This window comes from Thermobia domestica, chromosome 3 (genome assembly GCF_964235325.1).
Source record: "Thermobia domestica chromosome 3, izTheDome1.hap1.1, whole genome shotgun sequence".
NCBI classification, from domain to species: Eukaryota; Metazoa; Arthropoda; class Insecta; order Zygentoma; family Lepismatidae; genus Thermobia; species Thermobia domestica.
The window spans coordinates 107,147,388-107,171,947 of NC_137456.1; the positions used below are offsets into that span (position 1 = coordinate 107,147,388).

The following is a 24,560-nucleotide window of genomic DNA, read 5'->3' on the forward strand; positions in this document are numbered from 1 at the left end:
TCACATCATACTTAATTATCTAGGTTAAAGGTGTTGTAGAGTTTGGAAATTGTAAAGTTTCTACGTAATCATCTCACATGTGTATTTCTTCGTGTTGCAATTTTCAGAAACAGCAGTGTGTAATGAGGAGGGCAGGTCCTAAAATTAATACCTGGTATTTTGATACATCTATGTATTACTCTCATCTGGAAAGGAATTGAAATAAGTCAGATTACTTTATTTGAAAACAAATTTTATTTTTCCAGCGCTGGAGTGTCAGATACCATGGGATACGATGAAAAACCACCATTTGTTCTTTCTGAAGGCTACAGACATGACAGGCCACCTGTTGTAGACGGTAAGTGCCAAATAGTTACAAAAATTAAATTCAGAACAAAAGATAATAGCTTATATTAAATATTTAATGAAACTAAATAGCACTCTTAAGTATTTATTTTCTTATAGTTTAAGCTCGATTATCTTCCCAACATTACATAAATAGGAAAACTATTTTCGTCTAAACTTTGCTTACAGAAATACAAGGCGGAATCAGAAAGTAAGTTTCCATAGACTATAAAATTAAAGACGAAGATCAAGAGATGATTTATTTTCTGTGAAATTAGCGATACATAATCTACTTTCCAACATATTAACCATTCATTTGTCGTAACGCTTTACCAGCGCTTGTATGCCTAATGTCAATGAATTCTGCAGACAAGAACTGGAAATAGAATGTTGCAACTGTCTGTAATTTAGTTCCTTTGTCGAAACGTTGTCGGGCCAGAAATCACTTCAGGAACCCCATGTCGCTAGTGCATGATCTGTTGCTTGATCTCTGGCATCACGTGTTAACCCATGTTTCGTCCCAGATGATGTGATCTAGAAACTGATCACCTTCCCGGTGTAACACAACAAGAAGATCAAAATCCACACCGTGCTCGTGGGTTCTCCCGTTTCCTCCCACTTTCTTCATTCCACCATTTCACTCATCTCTCATAATCACCGTCTCCTTTAGCCTAACCGGCATAACCGTGGGACGTAAAACTTAAAGATTGCATTTCATTTTTTTCAAAATCCACACTAGATGTTTCTTCTTGTGCTCCACTGTCACTTGTTTTGGAACTCATAGTGCATACAACTTGCAATAGCAGACGATCTCATGTGGCAAGGAACAAGAGGTCTGCGGAAACAGACATGAGGGTTCGGACATTGTGAAAAGGCGGTTCTATAGAACTGCTTGTTACATATTTTCTACCAATTCGAGTGTAACCAAGCACGGTCGGACAACATGGTGTCCGTTGTTACATTAGTGCTGCCTGTTGTAAATTCTCTGCATCATCTAGTGGTTATATCATCATTCATGACATCCGATCCATACACTTCACACGACCTCCTTCGTGCCTAAGCGGTTAGTGTGTGCGTCTTTGGCGTTGGAGACCCGGGTTCCGTTCCCTGCGGGAGCTCATGTGGTTCGGATTTCAATTTAATCAGGAGGTCCCGTCTTATAAAGCCTCGCTACTGAAAGGGACGTTAAACTCAAAATCAACTCAACCCATACGCTTCACACAATTGGCGGTGGATCTCTGATGGCGACAGTTTCTTAGCGTGGAAAACCTGATTACCGCACGTACTTCGCATTCGGAGGGAAACTGTACGCGCACAGCACAGCATACTATAGTTCTCTTCCACTGACTTCACACAATACGCTCTCACCAGAATATATGTTCCTTCTCAACTCCTGCGCAAGCGCGTTCAAGTGGTGCTTGAGCGATTGACTAGAAATTCAAACTCCGATTAGTGACAATTTCACAGTCTTGTTTTATTACAAGTGTAAACGTCACGGTGGGTGGTGGGTCAGAGTGGGTCACGGTGGGTGGTGGGTCGTGGGTCAGAGTGGGTCACGGTGGGTGGTGGGTCAGTGAGTCGTGGGTCAAGTTTTCATTGACCCACGCCAACTGTGATGTCTCGCAGTATCTTGGGTAGAAGATAGCCTACGTCAAATTGAGTATCTTACCACATAAGAAATAAACTCTGGTTGAAATAATAAAGATATCACGCTTAACTTAGGTTTATGAATGAATCTATGCTGATAGTTGAAACAGCGAGTGATATATACCCTCTCATATTCCAAATATGTGAGGTTTCATCCCGCGAACATTTTTTTTTAGGTAAATCAAAGAAATCTATTAACCTCAAACAATATTTTATCTTTGAACCTCAAATAACATTTTGATCTAAGCACATGGGTAAAATTGCGTTGGTACGCCGCGCCATCACGAAAAAATATGTACGGCGTCCCCCAATTCCTAAAAAATTACAATGGGCAAAGACAGGCAGGAGAAACGGCGTCGCATCATGCCGCTACCTACCGTCTCCCCACCTTTACAGATCCACTTTTATCCCTGTCTAAGCATATATTTCCATGTGTGGCATATGGGAAATAGATAGTTACGGTTAAAGTCACTATTATCCTTCACTATTAAACTTCTCTATATCTATTGCAAAAAACAGAATTCAAAAATTCCCTTCCGTTTAAGAGTTAACGCATGGCATAATGGGCGGATGGACCTACTAACATTATAATCGTATAAGGCCACTAACATGATCCTAATAAATACAGTGTTTAAAGGAGTATAAGGCTAACCCCATTATCTATACTTTCTTTTAATTTTTTCACTGTACGTATTATACATATAAAAAGTAATATTTTCCAAAACTTAATACTATTTGACAAAATCTTCTTGCAGACGTAAACTGAATATCGCACATGTAATAAAGCAAGGAAGTGACCAAATGTTAGAAAATCGGGAAAAGTATTACGGAAGTTAGAGTGGGCAAAACTTCTACGTATTTAGACGTATAATACTTAACGTTATTATTATTATTATTATTATTATTATTATTATTATTATTATTATTATTATTATTATTATTATTATTATTATTATTATTATTATTATAATACCGCCGGCAAATATGAAACAGAGCAAAATTATGTAACATCTCTTGTAAAGTATTGTTGCGTTGTGTAGCTGCATAGAGGTTGATACTATTTTTGTAGAAAGGAGAAAGAATTACAACCTCCCTCATCTTACAATTCCACTCTTTGTTTTTAAGGTAGTCGGCATAATTCATTATTCAGATTGACACACAAATATCAACTTTGTTGTAACTAACAATGCAACATGTACAACCAGTGTTTCTTCCAGACCTGTTTTTGGGGGGCACTTCCCCCCGGAGCTCTGAGAGTGTCCCCCGGAGGAGACCAAAATAATACTTCTATAATATAACAATAAATAGAATAGTCAGCAGTGCCTTCCCCCGGAACATTCTTTCTGAAAGAAACACTGTGTACAACAATGTTCTTCTTCTCATGTATATATTTATTTATTCTCTGTAATTACTTTTAACTTAGATCTCTTTCGTCTTCTACATTGTGGAAGTAATAATTTATTTAATTGTATTGGAAGAAATTACTTAAAAACAGGATAAATTGTAGATAGAAAACGCATAAATTTCTCCACAGTCTAACATGCGTTGTTACTATTGTAGAGGCCCCATATATAGAATAAAATAATACAATGATAAATTTTAAAGGTCATAAAAATATTTTTTTCGTTACAATCTAACCGGTAAGACAAGAAATGTAGCCAATACTAGATTTAGTATATTAGGTAAGCTTTCTTTCCTTAGCTTCTGACAATAAAATTTAAGTTTTTTTATATATATATACCAATATGACTTCCCTCAAAAGCCGTCACTGGAATGGTTTGAAAATATTGTACGTGCATTATTTTCTTGGATTGTGATTCTATATGGGAGAGATCAATTTAAAATCTCATATTTATCTACTACATTATATTTTACTGATCACTGAATCAAACTAAATAATGGATACTTTGACCTCGGGCTGAGTGAAATGTAGCTCTATACAGAATATGCATAGACAAAAATCACGAATTCTATATAAACTGAAATTAAATTAGCAAATGGTTAATTTAAAGAGAACAGAGATTTCATTTAAAATCGGTGCAAAATCTGTTGTATACACAAAATCTTTTGAAGAAAACTATGATATACAAATCTAGATTTGTTATTTATTACTTGTTCTATATACAGTGTTATCGTGTAATGCAATTACTATGAATTTTTTTTTCATTGACTGCAGGAAAACCAGTAATTGTATATCTCCGAATTGTGGTTTATCAAATAGCAGAAATCAGCGAAATGAAAAGGGTAAGTAAAAGGGTGAATAATATTACATTATTATAGAAGTTCTCTCTCTTTTCGCAAAATTGAATCACAGCAAGAAATGTAAGATAGCTGCAAATACATATTAACCAACTTGACTAATAAGATATCATTCTTTAGTTGGCTATCAAAAAATAAAGTTCCATATGAATCAGGTACACTGAGAAAAAAAAATGTAGGTGGCATACTTAAAAACGTAGGTTACATTCGTAATTCCTGTAGTTTCTGGACTTAACGTACAACCGTATATAACATCCTGCAGCAAACGTATAGCTGAAAAAGTATGTATTATACGTACTGTCTGCACAAGTGCAATGACGTCATTCGTGTGACGTTATCTGCAGTAACAAGTATATACGGAGGTAATATCTAGCTTTGTGACGTCAGGGTCGTATGTAGCATGTGGGTTAATAATGACGACATACACTGACTATCAGGACGGAGCATGATTTCAAGAAGTATGCAATATACGTTCTGTACGTATGTTTCTTGCGTTCAACCCCGAGACAGCATCTATATTGTACTTGTGCCCCATACGTACGACTAGATACAGTATACGTATTGTACGTATGTATTATACAGATTTTCCTTATGTCGCACACAGCTTGTCCAGATACAGCATACAGAATATCCGTATGCACCATACAGAGTGCATATATGTAGCTTACAGACTGTCTGCATGCAGCATATAGATTATACGTATGTCGCGTACAGGTTGGCCATATGTAATGTATAGATTGGATGTATATAGCTAATAGGTTGTCCATATGAAATATACAGATTTTACCTGTATCGAATACGTATTGCCTTCTTGTAATGTATGGATCGGACATATGCAGGATCTAGAGTGTACGTATAGTGCACCATTATTAAAGTGCTGCAACATACTGCAAAGTGCATGATACATTCTTACTGTAATGTTGTCAAATATTGTTTTACTCTGTATGAAAACAAAAATAGCTTAAAATATGGTTGATCTCCTTTGTGCCAATAATAATAAAATTAACAATACTACACTTTTCAAATCTTAGTTTGGAGCAGTGAAACTGTCCAAAGAAATGTATTTACCTGCAGGGTGTCCTATAAGTTTGGGCTTCCTGCTAATTCGTTGGAAAGCTACTGCAAAGTCAAGTGTTGAAAAGTGACACAAGCGTTAATTTTAAAATTATGGGCACAAAGCAGGGGCGGATCCAGAACGGACTTCTGGGGGGGGGCGGTCGGCGGTAATACTGCTACTTTTAAGAGCTCCAAACTTGTTATGGATGGGTTTATTTATATATAAAATAAGAAAGTTTCCTCTTGTGGGGCGGGGGGGCCATCGCCCCGATCGCCCCCCTCTGGATCCGCCCCTGGCACAAAGGAGGTTAACCATATATTAAACTATTTTCGTTTCCATACAGAGTAAATCAATATGTGATATATTACTGTAAGAATTTATCATATGGTTTGCAGTTAGTTAGTTGCAGCACCTCAATAATAATGCAAAATGCACAGCCTTATACAATCCTATATTCAAACTCAAACAAGATTTACGTACAATCATTTATTAAGCTGTTATCATCCATTGCTTGTACGATATAAAGATTATTTTACCTCATTCTTTTCCTTAATAGTATCTTCTACTAAAGTGCAGTTGTTACCACAAGAGGCCTGAATAGAATTTTCCAGAAATAACTTCTCTGTTCATTTTAATTAACAGGTTTTTTTTTTTTTAAATGTCGCAATAATTAAAAGTGTGGTGTCAGCCGGAAACGCATTCGCTTACAATATTATTCCTACTCAGTACTCGCCATTAAAAATGAAACACCAAGAAGGAGACTGGGTAGATGCGCCAAAGTTCCCAGGCCGATACCTAATAGTAAGTGCAGAATACTCTTAAACGTTCGCTGTATTCGCTGTGTGACAACGTGGTGACAGCGGAGGCGTTGTGCAGCCATCGACTAAACATATTTATTCTTCCCTGCTATAGACATTCTGCAAATTTGGACTTTCCTGGATGCATCCTTCTTAGTGCAACATTTTAAGGAAAGAGCAATTTAACAGTCTCATACATTGCTTAAAGAAAGAGCAATGATTCTCAGAATTACTCGGAAGATATATATACACAATAATTTAAAACGGTTATTTCAAACTTTGCAATTCAAAGCACGAAAAGAACTATAGATAAAGGAACACTGATTTTAGCCAAATAGTAATTAGTAAACTCAATCACACTCAGTACCATTAGTACCATTAGTCAGAGATCACGGTATCTCATTTCGTATAGATTTTTGCATTTGTTTAACGCTAAAAATGTATTTTATCGCTAATTGAACCCAGTACCATATATATACCGACAGGACGTACCTTAGTCACAAGGTGACATGAGTGAAACACTAAACTATTCGATTGACACCTGCGGCCTTGTCAACACTAGAGAAAGTTACAAAGTGATTAAGTAAATACGGAACATAGTTCATACAAAGTATAGCGATGTATGAAGTCTCCGTTTCATACGACTTGGATAAAGGATACATCTGAAATAGCAACAAAGAAATATATAATGATTTCTCTGGATAATTTGGATTAGTCCAGAATTCGAACACACACACGCTGGTAAGTCCAACATTTTTTTTTTAACTTCTTTCTTCGGATTCCCAATAAAGTTGACTACTGAAAAGCTGAGTTATAGATTCTGTATTAAAACAACACCTTCGCTAGACATGTTCAGTATACACATTGTCTTACATACAGAACAATACATTAGTTATTAATGCATGTCTGAAATAATAGTGCTTCGTATAGAATTTTACTTCATCCAATCGCAATAGCACAAAGATAAAAATATTGCTAGGGATAATGTTCTTATTACAGAGAAAAAGAATTAAAATGACTTAACATTAACAATCATTTTCTTTAAACAGAGATAATATTTTATTATAATTTATGGAAGAAAGAAATAATTTGTAGTACAGTATCTTTATTAGGGTTATATATTCGTACAAAATAATGTAAGTACAACTGAGTCTGTCTTCAGAAAGGGCGTACTTTTAGCCACAACCTACACTGCTTCTTTTGACTGTCTTTCAAGCAGAATCCTGGTTTGATGCACGAAATACCTGCAACAAAAATCAGAAAATATTTAAAATGTTATATTCAGTGTGCTTAATTTGGTTGTACTTAACAATACAAAGTATCTTAACATTTTTGAGATTAAATGGACAAAATCTGTTAGGTCAGGTATGGACTTTTGGGTTGCACGTAGAAAAACTATGAAGTGTTTATTGATGCTGAACAACAACTCAAAATGTATTACCATTCAAAAGTAAGTGGGTACCTCAATGGTGTTCGGGCTACCATGGGGTACCTAATGTCTGTATTTTTTAGATATATGAAAATATATGTCTCTAAAATGTAAGGAACTGACATCTGTTTACCGAAAACCTCAACTCGGTAAGCCTTATGGATATCGAGATATGGGAAAATAAAGAGCGACACTACAGAACTGTGGAGTTTGCGTACTAGATGGTGCAGTTTCGGAAACGTAATTACGAGGGCTTACAACAACCTCAAAAGTAGTTTCAATTAAATACACTACACACACGCCCTGATGGGGGTTTTCGGGTACCATGATATTCCCAGAACTCTCATTTCTAAATATTCTAAAATATGTCTTAATAACGTTTTAAAGAACGTTAGAGGTGTGTGTTTACCGAAACCGCAAGTCGGTACGCCTAACAGTTACCGAAATATGGTGAAATAAAAAGCGACACCATAGGTACGTGGAGCTTGCATATTAGACAGTACAATTTAGAAAATTAATTAAAATATGACTATCAAGATATTGTCAAATAAAGGGAGGATCCATATAGTTATGGGGTTTTCGTGTTAGGTGGTAAAATTTCCGAAACCGATCATGTAAAGTTAATAAGCATCAGTAGCAATTTCATCTTAAAATAATTAGGTATTTCCATGGAGTTTAAGAACATCATGGGGTCTACCAAGATTAAATTTTAAAAGTTTTGTAAAATATATTTTGACATTTGTAAAGAGTATTAGAAATATGTATTTACCTAAAAGTTCCAGCTAGTACATCTAGCAGCTAGAGAGACACCATACAATAAAAGCGTATTAGATCTTGAAATTTCAGAAAACAATTATTGATCCTAACAAAAGTTAAATAAGATGGTACTTATATGGGTTAAGTGAGAACCTCAGACTCGTCAGTACAATTTCGATCGAAAGATTAATTCAGCTCTAAATTTTCTTTGGACAATTCCAAGCGTTCATCGGGCTCTGAAATAAAGTGAACATTTTTTGTCAATATCTAATATAGCAAGCGAGATATAAGGAATTATGTATTTTATGACGTCGTAAAAATAGAGACCCACATGGATTTGTACTTTTGAGTATTTGCTGTAAGAAGAAGAAATTTCAGAAAACAACCGTATATACCTTAATAGACAATTAAATGGGCGGGGGCACAGTGGCTTAGTGGTAGAGTGCTTACCTCTGGTGTATTGGGTTCTTGGTTCGATCCACGGCCAAGTCAGTTTGTAGTGGACATCGTATTCGTGGGTTTTCTCGGGGTACTCTCCTCCCACCTTTGCATTCCATCAATTCTGTCAACAACATTCACTTGCTTTAATCATAATCTCCCTGAGACTAAAATGCATAATCGTGGGTCGCTACACTGAAATATTTCCTTTTATTTAATTTTAAAATTAAATAGGGAGTTAAGTATGATCGTATTTCTATGGGTTAAGTGAATACTCCAATAGTTTCTGCAAAAAAAAAAAAAAAAAAAGATTAGTTAAATACCCTACCACTAAGCTACTGTGTCCCCGCCCACTGAATTGTCTATTAAGGTATATACAGTAGTTTTCTGAATTTTTTTCTTTTAGGAAAGACCCAAAAGTACAAATCCATAAAGATCTCTATTTTCACGTCATAAAATATATAATTCCTTATATCTTATTTACTATCTTAGATATTGACAGCGAATTTTCATTCTTTTGCACAGCTCGATGAACCCTTGGAATTGCCTGAAGAAAACCTAGGACTGAACTAATCTTTCGATCGAAATTGTACTGAGGTACTGATTTAACCCATAGAAGTACCATCTTATTTAATTTTGTTGCGACCAATAATTGTTTCCGAAATTTCAAGCTTTTATTTCACAGTGTTTCTCCAGATGTTAGATGTACTAGCTGGAAGTTTTGGGTAAATACATATTTCAAATACTGTTTACAAATGTCAGATTATATTTTCAAAAGCTTTTAAAATTTAATTTTGGTAGACTCCATGATGTTCTAACACCCCATGAAGATATCTAATTACTTTAAGATGAAATTGCTACTGGTGTTTATTAACTTTCCATGACCGATTTCGGAAATTTTAGCATCTAACACGAAAACCCCTTAACTGTGTTGGTCCTCCCTTTATTTGACAACATCTTGATAGTCGTTAGTCATATTTTAATTCAATTTCCGAATTGTAGCGTCAAGTATGCAAGCCCCACATACCTATAGTTTATTTTCCCATACCTCGGTATCCATAAGGCTTACCGAGTTGCAGTTTTCAGTAAAAAAAAAAAAAAATCAGTTCTTTACATTTTAGAGACATGTATTTCCATATATCTAAAACGCAGAAATTAAGTACCGCATTGGAACTCCATTGGAGTACTCACTTACTTTTGCATAGCAGGGTAAAAACGCCAGTGGTTCTCACTTTAAGGTTGAAAACATACTATTTTGTCTCTTCTCTGAGCATCGTGAATCTGTCGGAGCTGTACCATAGTTGGAAAGACTCACTGATCCTTCCTATAATGACCATGTAGTTAGAATTAAAAAAGGAGTAGCCGTTGGAGGAAAAACAATATTTTAAAATCCTTGCACCAGTAGTCGTCACCTTAAAATCAAAATGTTCCAGTAGTAGTCAGGATTTTCTACCAGTGTTCGTCACTCAAATAACTTGACATAATTTATTCAAAAACGCACTGTGTATCAGTTTAGGGTTAAGAATACAATATAAAGTAGTAAGCTTAATAACTTTGCATCACTTTTAGCACTCAAGAAATAAAATAAAAACGTTTTTACATACTTTTTAAAGCAATTTCAGAGAGAAAAATGTTAACTGAATTCAAAAGTTAACTGTATATCACTTCCACGTTAAGAGTACAATATTAAATACTATGTTTAATAACTATACGTCACTTTAAACTCTCAAGAATGAAAATAAACGTTTGTACATACATTTTAAAAACAATCTGAGAAACAAAATAAGTTAACTGAATTCAAAATTTAATTATACATCACCTTAAGCTTGAGAATACACTATAAAATACAGAGATTAATAAAAAATGAAATCTTTAAGTTTAACGTCCCACGATTATGCCGGTTAGGCTACAGGAGACGGAGATAATGAGAAATGAGTGAAATGGTGGAATGAAGAAAGTGGGAGGAAACGGGAGAACCCCGAGAAAACCCACGAGCACGGTGTTTGTCCACTACAAAGTCCACACGGCGCGAGTTGGGATCGAACCAGGGACCCCAAACACCGGAGGTTAACACTCTACCACTGAGCCACCGCGCCCCCCTGAGATTAATAATAATGCATTACTGAAGAATGAAAACAAAAATGTTTTAGCTACCTATATTGTATTTACATGTTACCGGTATTTCTCATTAACTTTTTTTTTTTTTTTGATACCTCATGATCAAGTGTAGGGATGCGCAAGAGAAAAGATTTGAGATTGTCTCCTCTCGAAAAGGTGCCGCGAAAGTTATGTCTCGTCTCGAAAACTGGATCCGTTTCTATTGGAAGAGCTCTATCTCGTCTCGAATTTCGTAACAAAAATTCTGTCTCGTCTTGTCTCGTGCGCATCCCTAATCAGGTCCATAGCCAAAAACTTCATTTCGGAGGGGGTTCGATAGGGCTTTGGGATATCCGAATTTAGATATAGATAATCGATATTGACAAACTATCGAAACTTGTTCGAAATATCGAAAAATACAGCAATATCGAAATATAAACAATATCAAAAATCGAAAATATAGAAATATGAAAGAGATCAAAAATATGGATATATCGATCAAAAATGGATATATGATCTTGGAATACGATTTGGTGGAATAATGAGGGAGAAAAATAACCATTGATTAAATATTAAATTGAAAAGAAATAAGAGCCTGACGCTCAAATACTTATCTATCCGGCACCCATCTTGATCCCCATAAAATATCATGAAGTGCTTGATTGATTCTAAACCCAATAATAGTAATAGTAATTTAACAACAAACACAGAATATATAATTTACGCACCTTGAAATGTAGAAATTAATGATTGTAATCCCCAGCTTTCCAATAGACGTTTGATTTCTCCAAATGAAGATTCGGATATCTTGTTTCTTCTCAAGCAATAATGGGTTACAATAATCAGTTGCAGTCGAAAGCCAAGTCACTAAGTTAAGCATGAAAATAAAGAATTCATTAGTTAGATGCATACAAAATCCTACGCATATAAATCCGAATCTACTTGTATTAAATTGTAAATTTAAACAAACTAAATTATACTACTTTGGAAAGCGTCTCCAAATATAATGTTTTCATTCTAAAGTGAAGGAATTTTTAAAATCGGATGACCCGTTTGCGCTGTACACTCGCTATGCGTCCAATGTGAAATGAAAATGCAACATTGCCATTTACCTGGACCCACAACGTAAGTGAGTGAAGCTACTGTCTTTTACGCTAACATGTCGATGGCCAACCCCCGTTTCAAACAGTAACTTCATTCACTTATGTTGTGGGTCCAGGTAAATGACAACGTTGCATTTTCATTTAAAATTGGGTGCATAAAAGAGTATACAGCACAAACATCTCGTCCGATTTTTTTTAAAAAGTGTTCACTTTAGATTGAAAACGTCATATTTCGAGATGTTTTTCCTCTTACATTTTGTTGTAACTCTGATAATAACAGAGTTATCCTATGTCAGGGAACGTTTGAGACATCCTGTATACATCATAAGAAGTTCCTTTCTAAATTCTACACGGATGTGGTTTCATTGAATGTGAGGTGGGTGATACACATTAGGCCTTTTGGGAGTACGTCACACGGACGACCGTAATTTTGTGTTCAAAATTTTTATGAATTGATGGGATATGTGATACATATGGCCACGGACTAGAATTTTCTCAGTATGTCAAATATGCAATCAGATTTCATGCAGCTTAATTTGGTGAAAAGCTATTGCCAATTGAACGTTACATTTACCTCTTTCTTGCAGATGTTGAACCATGCCGTTAGCACGTGAGGAATGGATCGAAATAATCAAACTGTGGGGCGGGAGGAGTATATGTGCAGTGGTTGCCGATTGAAGTCATCCACAATGTGACTCTGTGTCACATGTTTCAGTGTCACAGTAATTAACTAAATTTGAGAAGACGGGGACATTCGTGAACATACATCGTAGCGGTTCAAACTCGCGGAACCTTTTTCCTTCCCCATTTTGAACCGGTACATGAAAATGCCATTTTCTCCATGTTTGCCTGCGCCGATTTTGAAAATTCCTTCACTAATCGATTTCTCTCGTCGAGTACTACAAGAAACAGTTAAAATCTCGCGGGCCCTTTTTTCTTCCCCATTTTGAACTGATACATGAAAATGCCATTTTCTTCATGCTTGCCTGCGCCGATTTTGACAATTCCTTCACTAGTCGATTTCTCTCGTCGAGTATTACAAGAATCAGTTAAAATCTTGCGGCCCTTTTTTCTTCCCCACTTTGAACCGGAAAATGAAAATGAGATTTTCTCTATGTTTGCCTGCGCCGATTTTGAAAATTCCTTCACTAATCGATTTCTCTCGACGAGTACTACAAGAATCAATTAAAATCTCGCGGTCGTCTTTTCTTCCCCATTTTGAACCGGTACATGAAAATGCGATTTTCTGCATGTTTACCTGCGCCGATTTTGAAAATTCTTTCAGTAATTTATTTCTGTTGTCGAGTACTATAAGAATCAGTTAAAATCTCGCGGGCCCTTTTTTCTTCCCCAAGCCAATATTTTTGTATATTTTGAATGTATTCAAGTATGGAACAAAAGTATTATATAATTCCCTTAGTAGGTTTCTCAACTTCATATTTTTCAACTTAAATTTTATTTATTTTAATTATTTATTTTCTTGTGACTCAATATTTAATTGCAATCGTTCATTGGGGAGAAGGGTGGCCATTCTCAAATATATAAATATAGTATTCTTAAAATTTATGTGTTCTCGTACTATTAGTTTCTTCCACTAGACCTGGAAATTGAAAAATTAATACCTGGAAAACCTGGAAAATTCAGGGAAATTGAGTTCCATATTTATATATGAACACTGCTATTTACAATTTTTTTTTTCGAATAGGGAGAACTGTACAAAAGGGTGTTTTGGGAATGGTATAACAATAGGTTTCTGGGAGTGTTGTTCGAAATGAAATCTTTAAGTTTTACGTCCCACTATTATGCTGGCTAGGCTAAAGATAACGGGGTGTTGTTCGCAGTGTTGAATTCAGACATTTACACCCGGGGGGGAATGTCAACTGCTCGGGGGAGGGTTATTTTTCTGTATTTTTTTCAAGAAAGCAGCATATTTAACAATTCCATTCACATACACATCTTACCTAATATTGAGACTAATTGCTGATAAATATTCAATGAGATTATAATTTTAAGAAAACAATCGTTTGATTTCATCTAAAACATTAAATAAAGACTGGCAAAAATAGTTTACACTAAACTTTAACTGCTATTTACAGTAACTATTTTTATTATTTCCTATATTCAGTAATTACTGTTTGTTACTAATGTAAAAATTTTTAAAAAGATTTAAATTAACTGAAATATTTTTTCTCCTAAAACAAACATACTTAGGAATATCTTAATAAAAAGTTATCATTCTTTCTCACACTTCTGATTCTAAATCAAACATATTAGCCTTGGTTTCTTCACTGCATATACATCAATAGTTTAGTTGACGAAATCTTCAGTAGGATTAGTGCCGTGTCGTGGAAAATCAGCGCTTGGCGCGAGAGTATACGACGGCATCCCCGTATATATGAGTGAGGTCGACAGACCAGCCGCCAAAGGTGAGAAAATTTTAAAAAGTAAACCCTGCTTTTCCTTGATTTTGAGCACTTTTCATTACTTTTTTCCTTTCATTTTATATATGTCCACATGTATTTCATTCCTCTGTTTTTCTTTCCTTCTTTTTTCTTTTTCCCTCCCGAATTTTTCACCCCTTACTTCGGCGCCCGGGGCCGTCGCCCCGCTTGCCCCTCCCCCATGGAACGGCACTGAGCAGGATCTTGGCCACCTTCAATAGCAATCTTTCACTTATATACTATTATCATATTGATAAATTCTATATAAGTCTCTAATCAAGGAGGGATAACTGTTCCTCCCTGATCCCTCTAAATGACGCCCACTGAATCTCACCCTTTAACTGAATTATTTTTAATTAAAGAAAGATGTGTTTACTTTAACAATCGTAAAACACATTTACGTCTGTTACTTCCGATGCGAGAAATGGGATTTAGGCGCCCTATTTCAAATAATGTAGGAACTGTATATTTTCAAGAACTGAAGTCTGCTGACATGAGAGATTATATGGAATGATCGAAAGATCTTCCCTATCTTTCCTTTCGTATCTCAACCTGTGCTAGTGCTACCTACTAATATATAATATAGGGCGAGAGTATAGTACCTACTAAAATACAAACCTTTCTTCAACAGTTAACAATTTCATGTTCTGCCAAACTCAGTCATAGCGTTAAGAAATACAAGTTTTATTCACTATTTGGTATTCTATCTTAGATGTTACATGTTAACATTTATATAGAATGGGTCTGCGTCATTTATATGTATATTGAGAGATCGGATTTCGTCTGCACGTACACGGACAGAAAAGCAAATAATTGGGTGAAGTAATTTCTACATTTTGTGACTGAAATTTTGGGAGTTTCTCCGGGGGGGAATGAATTTTCTTCGGGGGGGAGATTCCCCCCGGGCTACCCCCTGAATTCAACCCTGGTTGTTCGGTGGGGGTCAATGTTGCCAATTTTGGGTAAAGTCGCTAAATAAGGGGAATTCGACCTCAACGATAGCGTAGGTTGACCATAAAATTTTCAGTTAAAAACGGGACAGGTTCTTGCAACCCTAGACTTTTAGATCTACCTTTGTTCTTATCAGTGCCTTGATATCAGATTTCCTCCTCTCTCTCTTTGTTACAGAACGGGTACTTATGAAAAAGGAAAGACACGTTGAAATTTGTTCAACACACAACCAACTGCTAAAACCTCTGCTGCCTTTCGAGCAGTACTGCGAACTATAGAGTATGTTTAATATAGGGAATTTCAGTTCAATTTTTGCCTCTTTGTTATTATTAATTATTAATACTTTTAAAAGGAGTAAAGATACTGGGTTTGTTATTTACTTCTTTCATTTACATAGAACGGGACGAATACTAATTTTTCCATCTACTTACGGGACGGCCGGGACACGCCACTGAAACGGGACTGTCCCGGTCAAAACGGGACGTATGGTCGCCCTACGATAGCGACAAAAAATATTTTTTTCCGATTGGAGACTTTTTTGGGTGATTTTTAAATGACGATTTACCTACTTACACATTTAGCGACTTTCTGCTCCAAACAAAATGTTCATCTGTAGAGAAGCATTATTAGTTCAAAACAGTTTTTACGTTCTTTTTTTCTGTTTGTTTGTTTTAATCAGCGCAACTGATGAAGAGTTTGGAAATACAGCATACTCACTGCCCCACAATCCTGCATTGTTATGTTACCCTTGCCCTCTAACGAAGAACAACTACAAACTTGATGTCCTTTAGTTCGCAGAGTTTCCGTTGAGAAACACACGTAATACATCATTACCGATAGCAACAAGATTAGCTATAGATTGCGTGAATAAAGGCGAAGAAGATGTTTGTTATATTTGTCCTTTGGGGTCTTTTAATTATTCTGCACTTTTTCTTTTACAAAAAAATGATCCCTGAATTAAAGGATTGGTTGCGCCCTATTTACAAAGATGTGAGTAGAACCAGCGGCGCAAATCTGTCTTCAACATTGGGAGGGGGGGGGTAAGACCGTTACCATACTTTTTTTTGACGATGTCCAAAATACTTATGAAGTTGAAAAACAATGTTGTGGAGGATCAGAGTTGTTTTCAGCGTTGGGAGGCTGCAGATTTGAGGCTTATTCTGGGGGACATCTATTTTATCTCACGTTCCTTTGTAGCAATCGGACAAAAATAATCAAATTTCTCCCAAAAAACACATTTCAAATCGGATTATTGGGGAGAAGTCCCCCTCAGTTCCAAGATTGGAGGGGACATGTATCCGTCATCCCCCCCCCCCCACGGATTTGCGCCAGTGAGTAGAACATATTGTTTAGTTTACATCTACAACTTTAAAACAATGCTTATAGACAATGAATTTCTCTATTATTTTTTATAGCGACTTTTCACCCAAAATTGGAGTCGTCATATCCCGTTTCGCAAACTTATTGCCAACATTTTGGAAACTGGTTGCGAAGAGAGCTACAATGGATGAGTCGAGTTATTTCGTCGCTTCCGCTGTGAACCTAAGTACAAGATTCCAAAGAGATTAAGAAAAAATGAAATGAAACCTTTGAGTTTTACGTCCCACAGTTATGCCGGTTAGGCTAAAGGAGACGCTGATGATAAGCAATGAATGAAAGGTGGAATGAAGAAAGTGGAAGGAAACGGGAGAACCCCGAGGAAACCCACGCACAAGGTGTTTGTCCATCACAAAGTTCATTTGACGGGGGCTGGGATCGAACCCGGGACCCCAAGTACCGGAGGTGAACGCTCTACCACTGAGCCACCGCAGCTCTTAGGAGATTAAGAGTCACAAACATAGTCACTTTCAATTTTGTAATATATATAGGTCTATATATTGCATCACTGACTAATAACTAAAATCCTTGGATTGTATATATAAAAGTCGCCCCCTGCCCGTAAAAAGCTTCATTCGAACTCGGAATCGAACAATTGCATCTGTAAAACAGTGCTGATTTGATTTTAACGTTCCTTTCAGCAGCAAGGCTGTATGAGACGTGGACCTACAGATTAACGTGGAATCCGAACCACGTAAGCTCCGGCCGGGAATCGAAAAAATGAAATGAAATCTTTGAGTTTTATGTCCTACGGTTATGATGGTTAGGCTAATGGAGACGGTGATGAGTAATGAATTAAATAGTGGAATGAAGAAAGTGGGAGGAAACGGGAGAACCCCGAGAAAACCCACGCACACGGTGTTTGTCCACCACAAGGTTCACTTGGCGGGGCTGGGATCGAACCCGGGACCCCAAGCACCAGAGGTGAACCTTCTACCACTGAGCCACCGCGGCCCCCGGCCGGGAATCGAACCCGGGTGTCCCACGCCAAAGGCGTGTTCACTAACCACTTAGCCACGAGGGAGCTCATCTATAAGGCAGTGTAAGCAAACAAAAAAACGCACACTGGATGTTTGCGCAACTGAGGATCAAAACATTCTCAATGGAGTATGAGATGTTTGTTATATTTGTCCTTTGGGGTCTTTTAATTATTCTGCACTTTTTCTTTTACAAAAAAATAAAAGTGTATCAAAGTGTGCCAATCAAAGTGTGCTTTTGCTTATTTATTACTTCGTTAATACTTAATTCCTTCTAGAAATAGTGAAACTATACTATGAAGAAACACTAATAAACTAATAACAATTACTACCCATTTCAGATAGGATTGCCGTTGTTTATGGTGGCAAAACACAGAACTAAGATGTAAACAGAACGCAGCTAAGACGTGACAGCCCACTCGTGATTCAGTAATCTGCAGTGTTGAAAACTCAGTACGTTTCTGCAGAAAACATGGTACGTTCTTTGTGGAAACAAGCATGGTTTAAGTTAGCGTAGGAGTATATGTATGGGCATGTGAGTGACAAGGATTGTTTGCTTCAACTACTCTCCCTCCCTCTCTCTCTAAGTCTATCTCTATTCATCTATCTATCTCCCGCCCTCTCTCTCTCTCTCTCTCTATTTCTCTGTCATAGTCACAGAACTCGCAAGCCGAGGCTTGCTGCCAGTGTTCGAATTAACACTTTCGATCCTGGACAATTTCAGCCCTCATTTTCCCCTTGTCCTGGGGTTTTTTGAGAGTTAGAAAAAAATTACTGAAATCTTAATTATGCACATAGAAAGATAAAATTTGGTTTCCTGAAAGAAGAATAACCATTTGTCATGTAGAAACAGATTTAAATGCCTTGTGCACAGGAAGGTGGGTGTGATGACGTCATACTTTTAAAGAACATTTTGCTGATATTCTAATAAACGTGTAACGTGGAATAAAATCATTTCTTTTAAACCATACATAAAAATACCCAAATGGAACTAGGTTTAGATAGCGGCATGCTGAATAGGTGCTAACAAAATAACATTCTACTCGGGAAGAGTGATGTCTCTCCACAGAGAAAATATAGAGTATTTTTTTCAAAGCACCTTCGGGATGCTTCTTTGCAATTTATTGAGATTCGTACCTGTTCATTTCATTTACGATAGCTAGCATCATAGTCAAGAAATAAAGAAAATAAATCAAAGAAAGATAGATAGGGATAGCAGTAAATACTTGGGAGGGATTGAAACCGGAAATTCAGCAAAATTCAGGTTTTTGAGATGGTTGCAAATTTTCAGTCCATCCTAATTCTTCATCTGTATTACGAGTCTTTTTTCTTTCTTTACTGGAGGCAAAAGCGATTCTCCCATTCGCTTATCAATAACAAATTTCGTCAGAAAAATAATCTGCTTGTATTTCGTATGCATCAGTGTCCGAATCATTTGTTATCTCAACAATTTCCCCTTTCGACAGGCGAGACGGTTGCGAACGCAATGTACTAGAAAACCTGTAACTCCATTGAATACGAAAGAACAAAATGCTCACGATAAAACCTCGAAGAAAAGTGATCCTTCCTTCTTTAGCTTAGTGAGAATGAGGAGCAAAATGCATCGCACTTGTTACGAAAAAAAAAAAAAAAAGAAACCCCAGCTGGTTCCTAAAATTATTTATTTATTTCGTTCTGCATCCAAGATAGGGTTATGACATGTTTTCCTAGACACATGATATAATAAATTTTACACGCCAATAGGAGTCATATAAACAAGAGAAATAAAGTGTGCATAAAACACTGAAACATAAACAAGAAAATACAGTACACGTCACAATAACTCTTCCTCTAATTTCCTTCTCTTGCCCGAGCGAAAATAAAACAACACGGGACACTATAAGGTGTTGATCAGATATTACAGTTCTCATAAACCACGTGCTTATGTGCAACCACGTGATCTCTGCAGATCATGATATACGAGACATCACGTTACAGGGTTGTCAGGCTTACGCCTGATTTCCCGGGGCGGATCCAGGACGGACTTGTCGGGGGGGGGGGGGGTTGTAATACTGCTAGTTAGAGCTACTTTTAAGAGCTTCAAACTCTGGGATGGGTTTTATTTATGTATAAAATAAAAAAGTGTTTTCTTCTGGGGGAAGGGCAATTGCCCTGATCGACCCCCTGGATCCGCCCCTGCAAGAGATTGTTGTTTCTTTTGCTAATCTGCAGAAAATTAGCAACAGATTTGATCGTTGGGACATACATTTCACATTAGGAAGTATGCAATGCTTCTGTATGCGAGTTATTTTACTATTTTAGCTTTGTTTACCTGTTCACTTCTTTGAACACTGTCCCTCTGTCTCTTGCTTAGCTAGCACTAAAGCCTAGATGGGGCTAGGGTCCCGCCGTGGTGTAGTGTATGGAACACCACCTATTAAAGGAGTGACGGGGAATATCGGGAGGATAGGAGCCTACTGGAATATAGACGGGGGTCGTGGGCCCCGGGTAAGGTACACACTCACGAGAGGGTTGGAGGAATCTCGCCCATTAAAAACTTCATAAAATGTCATTTCTACTTTATTTCAATTTGAGAAGAAACATTCCCCCCACTTCCCCGTCACCTAGGTTGGGACAATTTCGCACCCTAATCCCTGGTCCAGCATACTAACAATAACCAGAAAATAGCAATAAATAAAGACTGAAATATGAAATGTAAGGTTTCACATTTCTGTTTTTAGTATAGATGAAATTATTTGTCGAACGGTATGCAATTTGTATTGGGTAAAACTTCAATAATCTTTGGCAGTTCTTTCCATGAGTTTTTTTTCTTAACTTTTGATTTTTCTACGTGGGATTAGACTTGGATTTATGTGGGGCTTAGCCACCTCTAGAACCCCCTTAGCTACGCCACTAATGAGGATAAATCCTTCACAATTCTACATTTTCTTACTATGCTGTTCTTACAACAGGATTAACAAAGGGATGCATTAGGATGCCTAAGTGCTTACAGCAGGATTCCTAAAAACCATCAAGACAAATTCTTACAACTTTTTAATTTTTCATGTTTTTAGGAGTATGTTATAAAGTTTCAAAATGTAGCATGTTTCATAACATGTTCCGGACCTTTTGTTGGAACGTGACGCTTTGTTCAGTTCGTTTTCGATATTGTGCGTTAGCAACACTCGCCAATACAGAGACAGGCAGCGCATGACTCAATGTTGACTACATCAGCGCCCCCAAATAAACAACGGCACTCCTGGGTGAAATAGGTAGTACGTTGTATTTCTTACCACACCACGACCATTTTTACCACCCATAGAATTTGAACCTAGTACTATACTGCATTAGTCACGCCGTAACGAAAGATGAACATCTGGCACTCGTAGCTGTTGAAGCTACCTGTATATCACGCGGCCTGCGTTGGTACTCCTCAACATAAATACCTCACAGCCCAAAGCCAGGAAACATCACAGACAGAAGACAGGGGCACAAGCAGTGCCTGACACTTCACGAACTCTAAACCCGCCAAGACTCAACTCAACATGACCTTCAATTACGTTCTAGAAACCAAATCAATGCTAAGGCACAAACTTACCAACTTCCTATATGAAAACACAAGAAAAAAAATCTAACTTTTTTGGTTCCAAAGTGATGACATAACAATAATACTAAAAAGGTTTTAATTTTCAGTAACCCAAACATTAATTAACTAGGGAACATAACAAAGCAAAAATAAATAAAAATAAAAATAAATTAAATTAAAAAATAAAAATCTGACAAGTAAACTCTCCCTGACTACTTTTTTTTTTTTTTTTAATTTCAGTCAGGCTGTAAAATATGTTAGTATCTTCGTAAAATATATATATTTCAATGTAAACAAGTTCTTTAAACAAAAGAAAGCTTTGTAGTAGAGCGCTTACCTCTGACGCGTTAGGTCCCTGGTTCGATTCCTGCTCCCGACAAATAGCCTTTTGGTGAACACTGTAGGTGTGGTTATTCTTAAGACTTTCCAGTTTCCTTACATTTTCTTGATTCCACCATTATCATGTATCTCATTGTCACCTTCTCTCTTACATTGATGTACAATCATGGGGCGTTAAACTAAAAGCAAAAAAAAAAAAAAAAAAAAAATTTTTGCAAATATCCTAGTAAAAATGAGTTTTCTAGACTACACAAGTGGCCCCGCGTAGGGTAGTCGCTAGCGCTCTCGCCTTCGGTGCGAACGGTTCCGGGTTCGATCCCGGGGGAGAACTCGGTCGAAAAAGTATCAAAAGATTTTAAGTCCAGCCATCCTGAATGAGGTTTCCTTGGGTTTTCCTCATTCACAGCAGGCAAATGCCGGAGTGGTACCTAACATATAGGTCCCAGGCCGTTTTCTTCCTTCCCCAATCCTTTCTTCCCTTCCTTTCCCCGGATAGTGTACTCGCCGAGGAAAGTCATCCCTCATATGGGGTAACAAGGCCATTGATGCCGAAAGCCCAGAAATCTAAATCCTAAATCTTCACTACACAAGGAAATTTCCGCGCTGAAAACGGTTTATTAGCAATTATGTTAAGCAGTCCTGTAGTAAATCTGCACCAAGTAATAAATCGTCACATATAAAATGGAATGAATAAACACATAACATTCATTTTGCTACCTTGAAACATAATATGTTTCAAAACATTAATATTCAAAGTTTTTTCAAAATTCAGATTCACCCATTCCATTCTCCTCAATCATTTACGAGTTACAATAGTAAGAATTGTAGTCATAAACTACATTACTTACTTAGTACTATATTAAAGCAAGTTACACTAAAAGAATATATAATTAATGGGAATATTTAACTAAAAGAAAAGTTAACTATTGTACTTACCCAGGCTTCCCAGGTTTCCTTCCTCTCTTCTGTTCCGTTTGTAAACAACCTCGTTTCGCAAGCAAAAGACGGTAGTTCAATGACGTCAGCCATGGCGAAAGAAAGAGTGTCTATAGGCGGTCTGGATCTTACACACAGATGGACGTATATAACGTATAGCTGAAGTATTTAACATACGTATACGTATGTAAAATACAGAAGATTGTTAGATATCAGACATCCTGCAGAGACATGATGTAATATCTAAGCGGGTAAAAGGCAGTACCTATGTAGTATATGGATAAAGTACGCTCCGTACAGATTTCCTTAGTAAACATAACGATTCCTTGTATTTGTACAATATACCGCTGTCCGGATAATGGATTTTTCTCAGTGTACATGAATACCTTGCATAACACGGTTTTGAACAACGCAGGTTATGCTCAAGGTGGGTTTTATTATCTATAATATATAAAGCTACAAGAACTCACGGATGCTTCCGGTTGACGTGGATCATTGAAATTTGGTACACTTATATCTCTTTGAAAGAACCTAACAGAAAAAAATATTAAAAGTATTACATTTTCGGAAGTTGAAAAGGGATGCTGAAAAAAATTCCCCACTTAAAATATCGTTTTTGTGGACATAAAATCTTATTTTTGAGGTAATTAGAATTGGAACAAAGACTTGAAATTTGTAAGTTCTTAATCTAAGTAAATAACAAGCATGAAAGTTTTCAACATGCTTGAAATTTTATGGAGAACTGAAAAATTTTCCCCATGCTATTTAAATAGGGCGTCTTCTACATTCCACAATTATTACGCACTTTTGATAGGATTACAATGATTAAATTTAATATGTTCGTAGTCTTCCGGAACTAACCCACAGAAAAATTGGCAAAAGTTAATGTTAGTTTCTACGGGTGTAAGATAGAGAAGAAAAATTTGCCCTTGCAGACCAAATGAGATTATTCTTCAATAAAATTTAAAAGTTTAAATATGCATACTTCAAATTGAAATAGAAACTCAATAGTTGTCATGCTATTAGGTTTCTAAAAGTGACAAGAAAATTGTCAAAAATAAAAATGTTTTGTTTTTAGGGGGTTTATGGGGTTTTAAAAAATTTGACTCTTTGTAGTTTTAAAAGGTTCGTAACTTCATATTGATGCTAGAGGGAATATGTAAAAATAAAATGTGAGTGAACAAGCAGAGTGCTAGAAAATAAATGCTGGAATAAGAAGGGAGGCCGTAGGTCAAGCAAAAGCGGGGACCTGCGTGAAGCTAGTCTACATATATAAAGTCGAATGTGAGTTTGTTACCTCATCACACAATATCTACTAGGAACCTCGTTGACTCAGTGTGGAGCTTTCATCTCCAGTGCATGAGATCTCTGGTCCGTACTAAGTGAATTTTGTGGTGGACAAACACCGTATGTTTGGGTTCTATCGGAATTCTCCCGTTTTCTCTCACTTACTTCATTCTACCGTTATCATTCATCTCATCATCACCGTTTCTCGTAGCCTCGATGCATGTACAATCCGCGGCAAAAAACCTGCAACATGAAGATGTAAGTTTATTGTGAAACTACGCCTAACAGCACAGGGAATGAACATAACGTCTAAGTGAAACGAATCACGCCGGGATAAACCTCGGTCTCCTCCCGTGCACACTTATTTTGGAGCAAAAGATTTCGTCATTTCACAATAAACTTATATGCTCATGTTGCAGGTTTTTTGCCGCGGATTGTACAAAGGAGTTAATCTTAAAAAATGGAATAATTACTGAAGGAATTAATATGATACTTGGCGTGATTATCAACCTTAAGCTTCCCAAGATGTTATGATATTCCAGTGATAATTTTCGTGATTCGAGGGGAGAGGATGACATGTAAAAATAATCAAAAACAAACGATCAGTGTCACTGAGATAAGTAGTGGTGCTCATTGCTATTTAAGTACCAACTCAGCCTCCATCGGCAAGGGGCGTTTTAGCTTGAATTGACACGTATTTTCTTCAAGATTTTAAAAATGACCGAAGAAAAGTAGTAAATAACATTCTGCATGTGTAGATGAAAATACTAGTTGGTTGAA

General features: G+C 36.7%; 1 protein-coding gene across 1 annotated transcript in view; it reads left to right on the plus strand.

The window, feature by feature from the left end:
* The first annotated feature begins 244 nt into the window (after window positions 1-244).
* LOC145681480 (acetylcholine receptor subunit alpha-type acr-15-like) overlaps window positions 245-24,560 on the plus strand; it is a 37,687-nt gene continuing 13,371 nt past the window's right edge. The window contains exons 1-2 of the mRNA XM_081753128.1: window positions 245-337; window positions 4,148-4,215. Of these exons, the coding sequence (XP_081609254.1) occupies window positions 265-337; window positions 4,148-4,215 (141 nt within the window). The 5' untranslated portion in view covers window positions 245-264. The remainder of the gene's footprint in view (window positions 338-4,147; window positions 4,216-24,560) is intronic.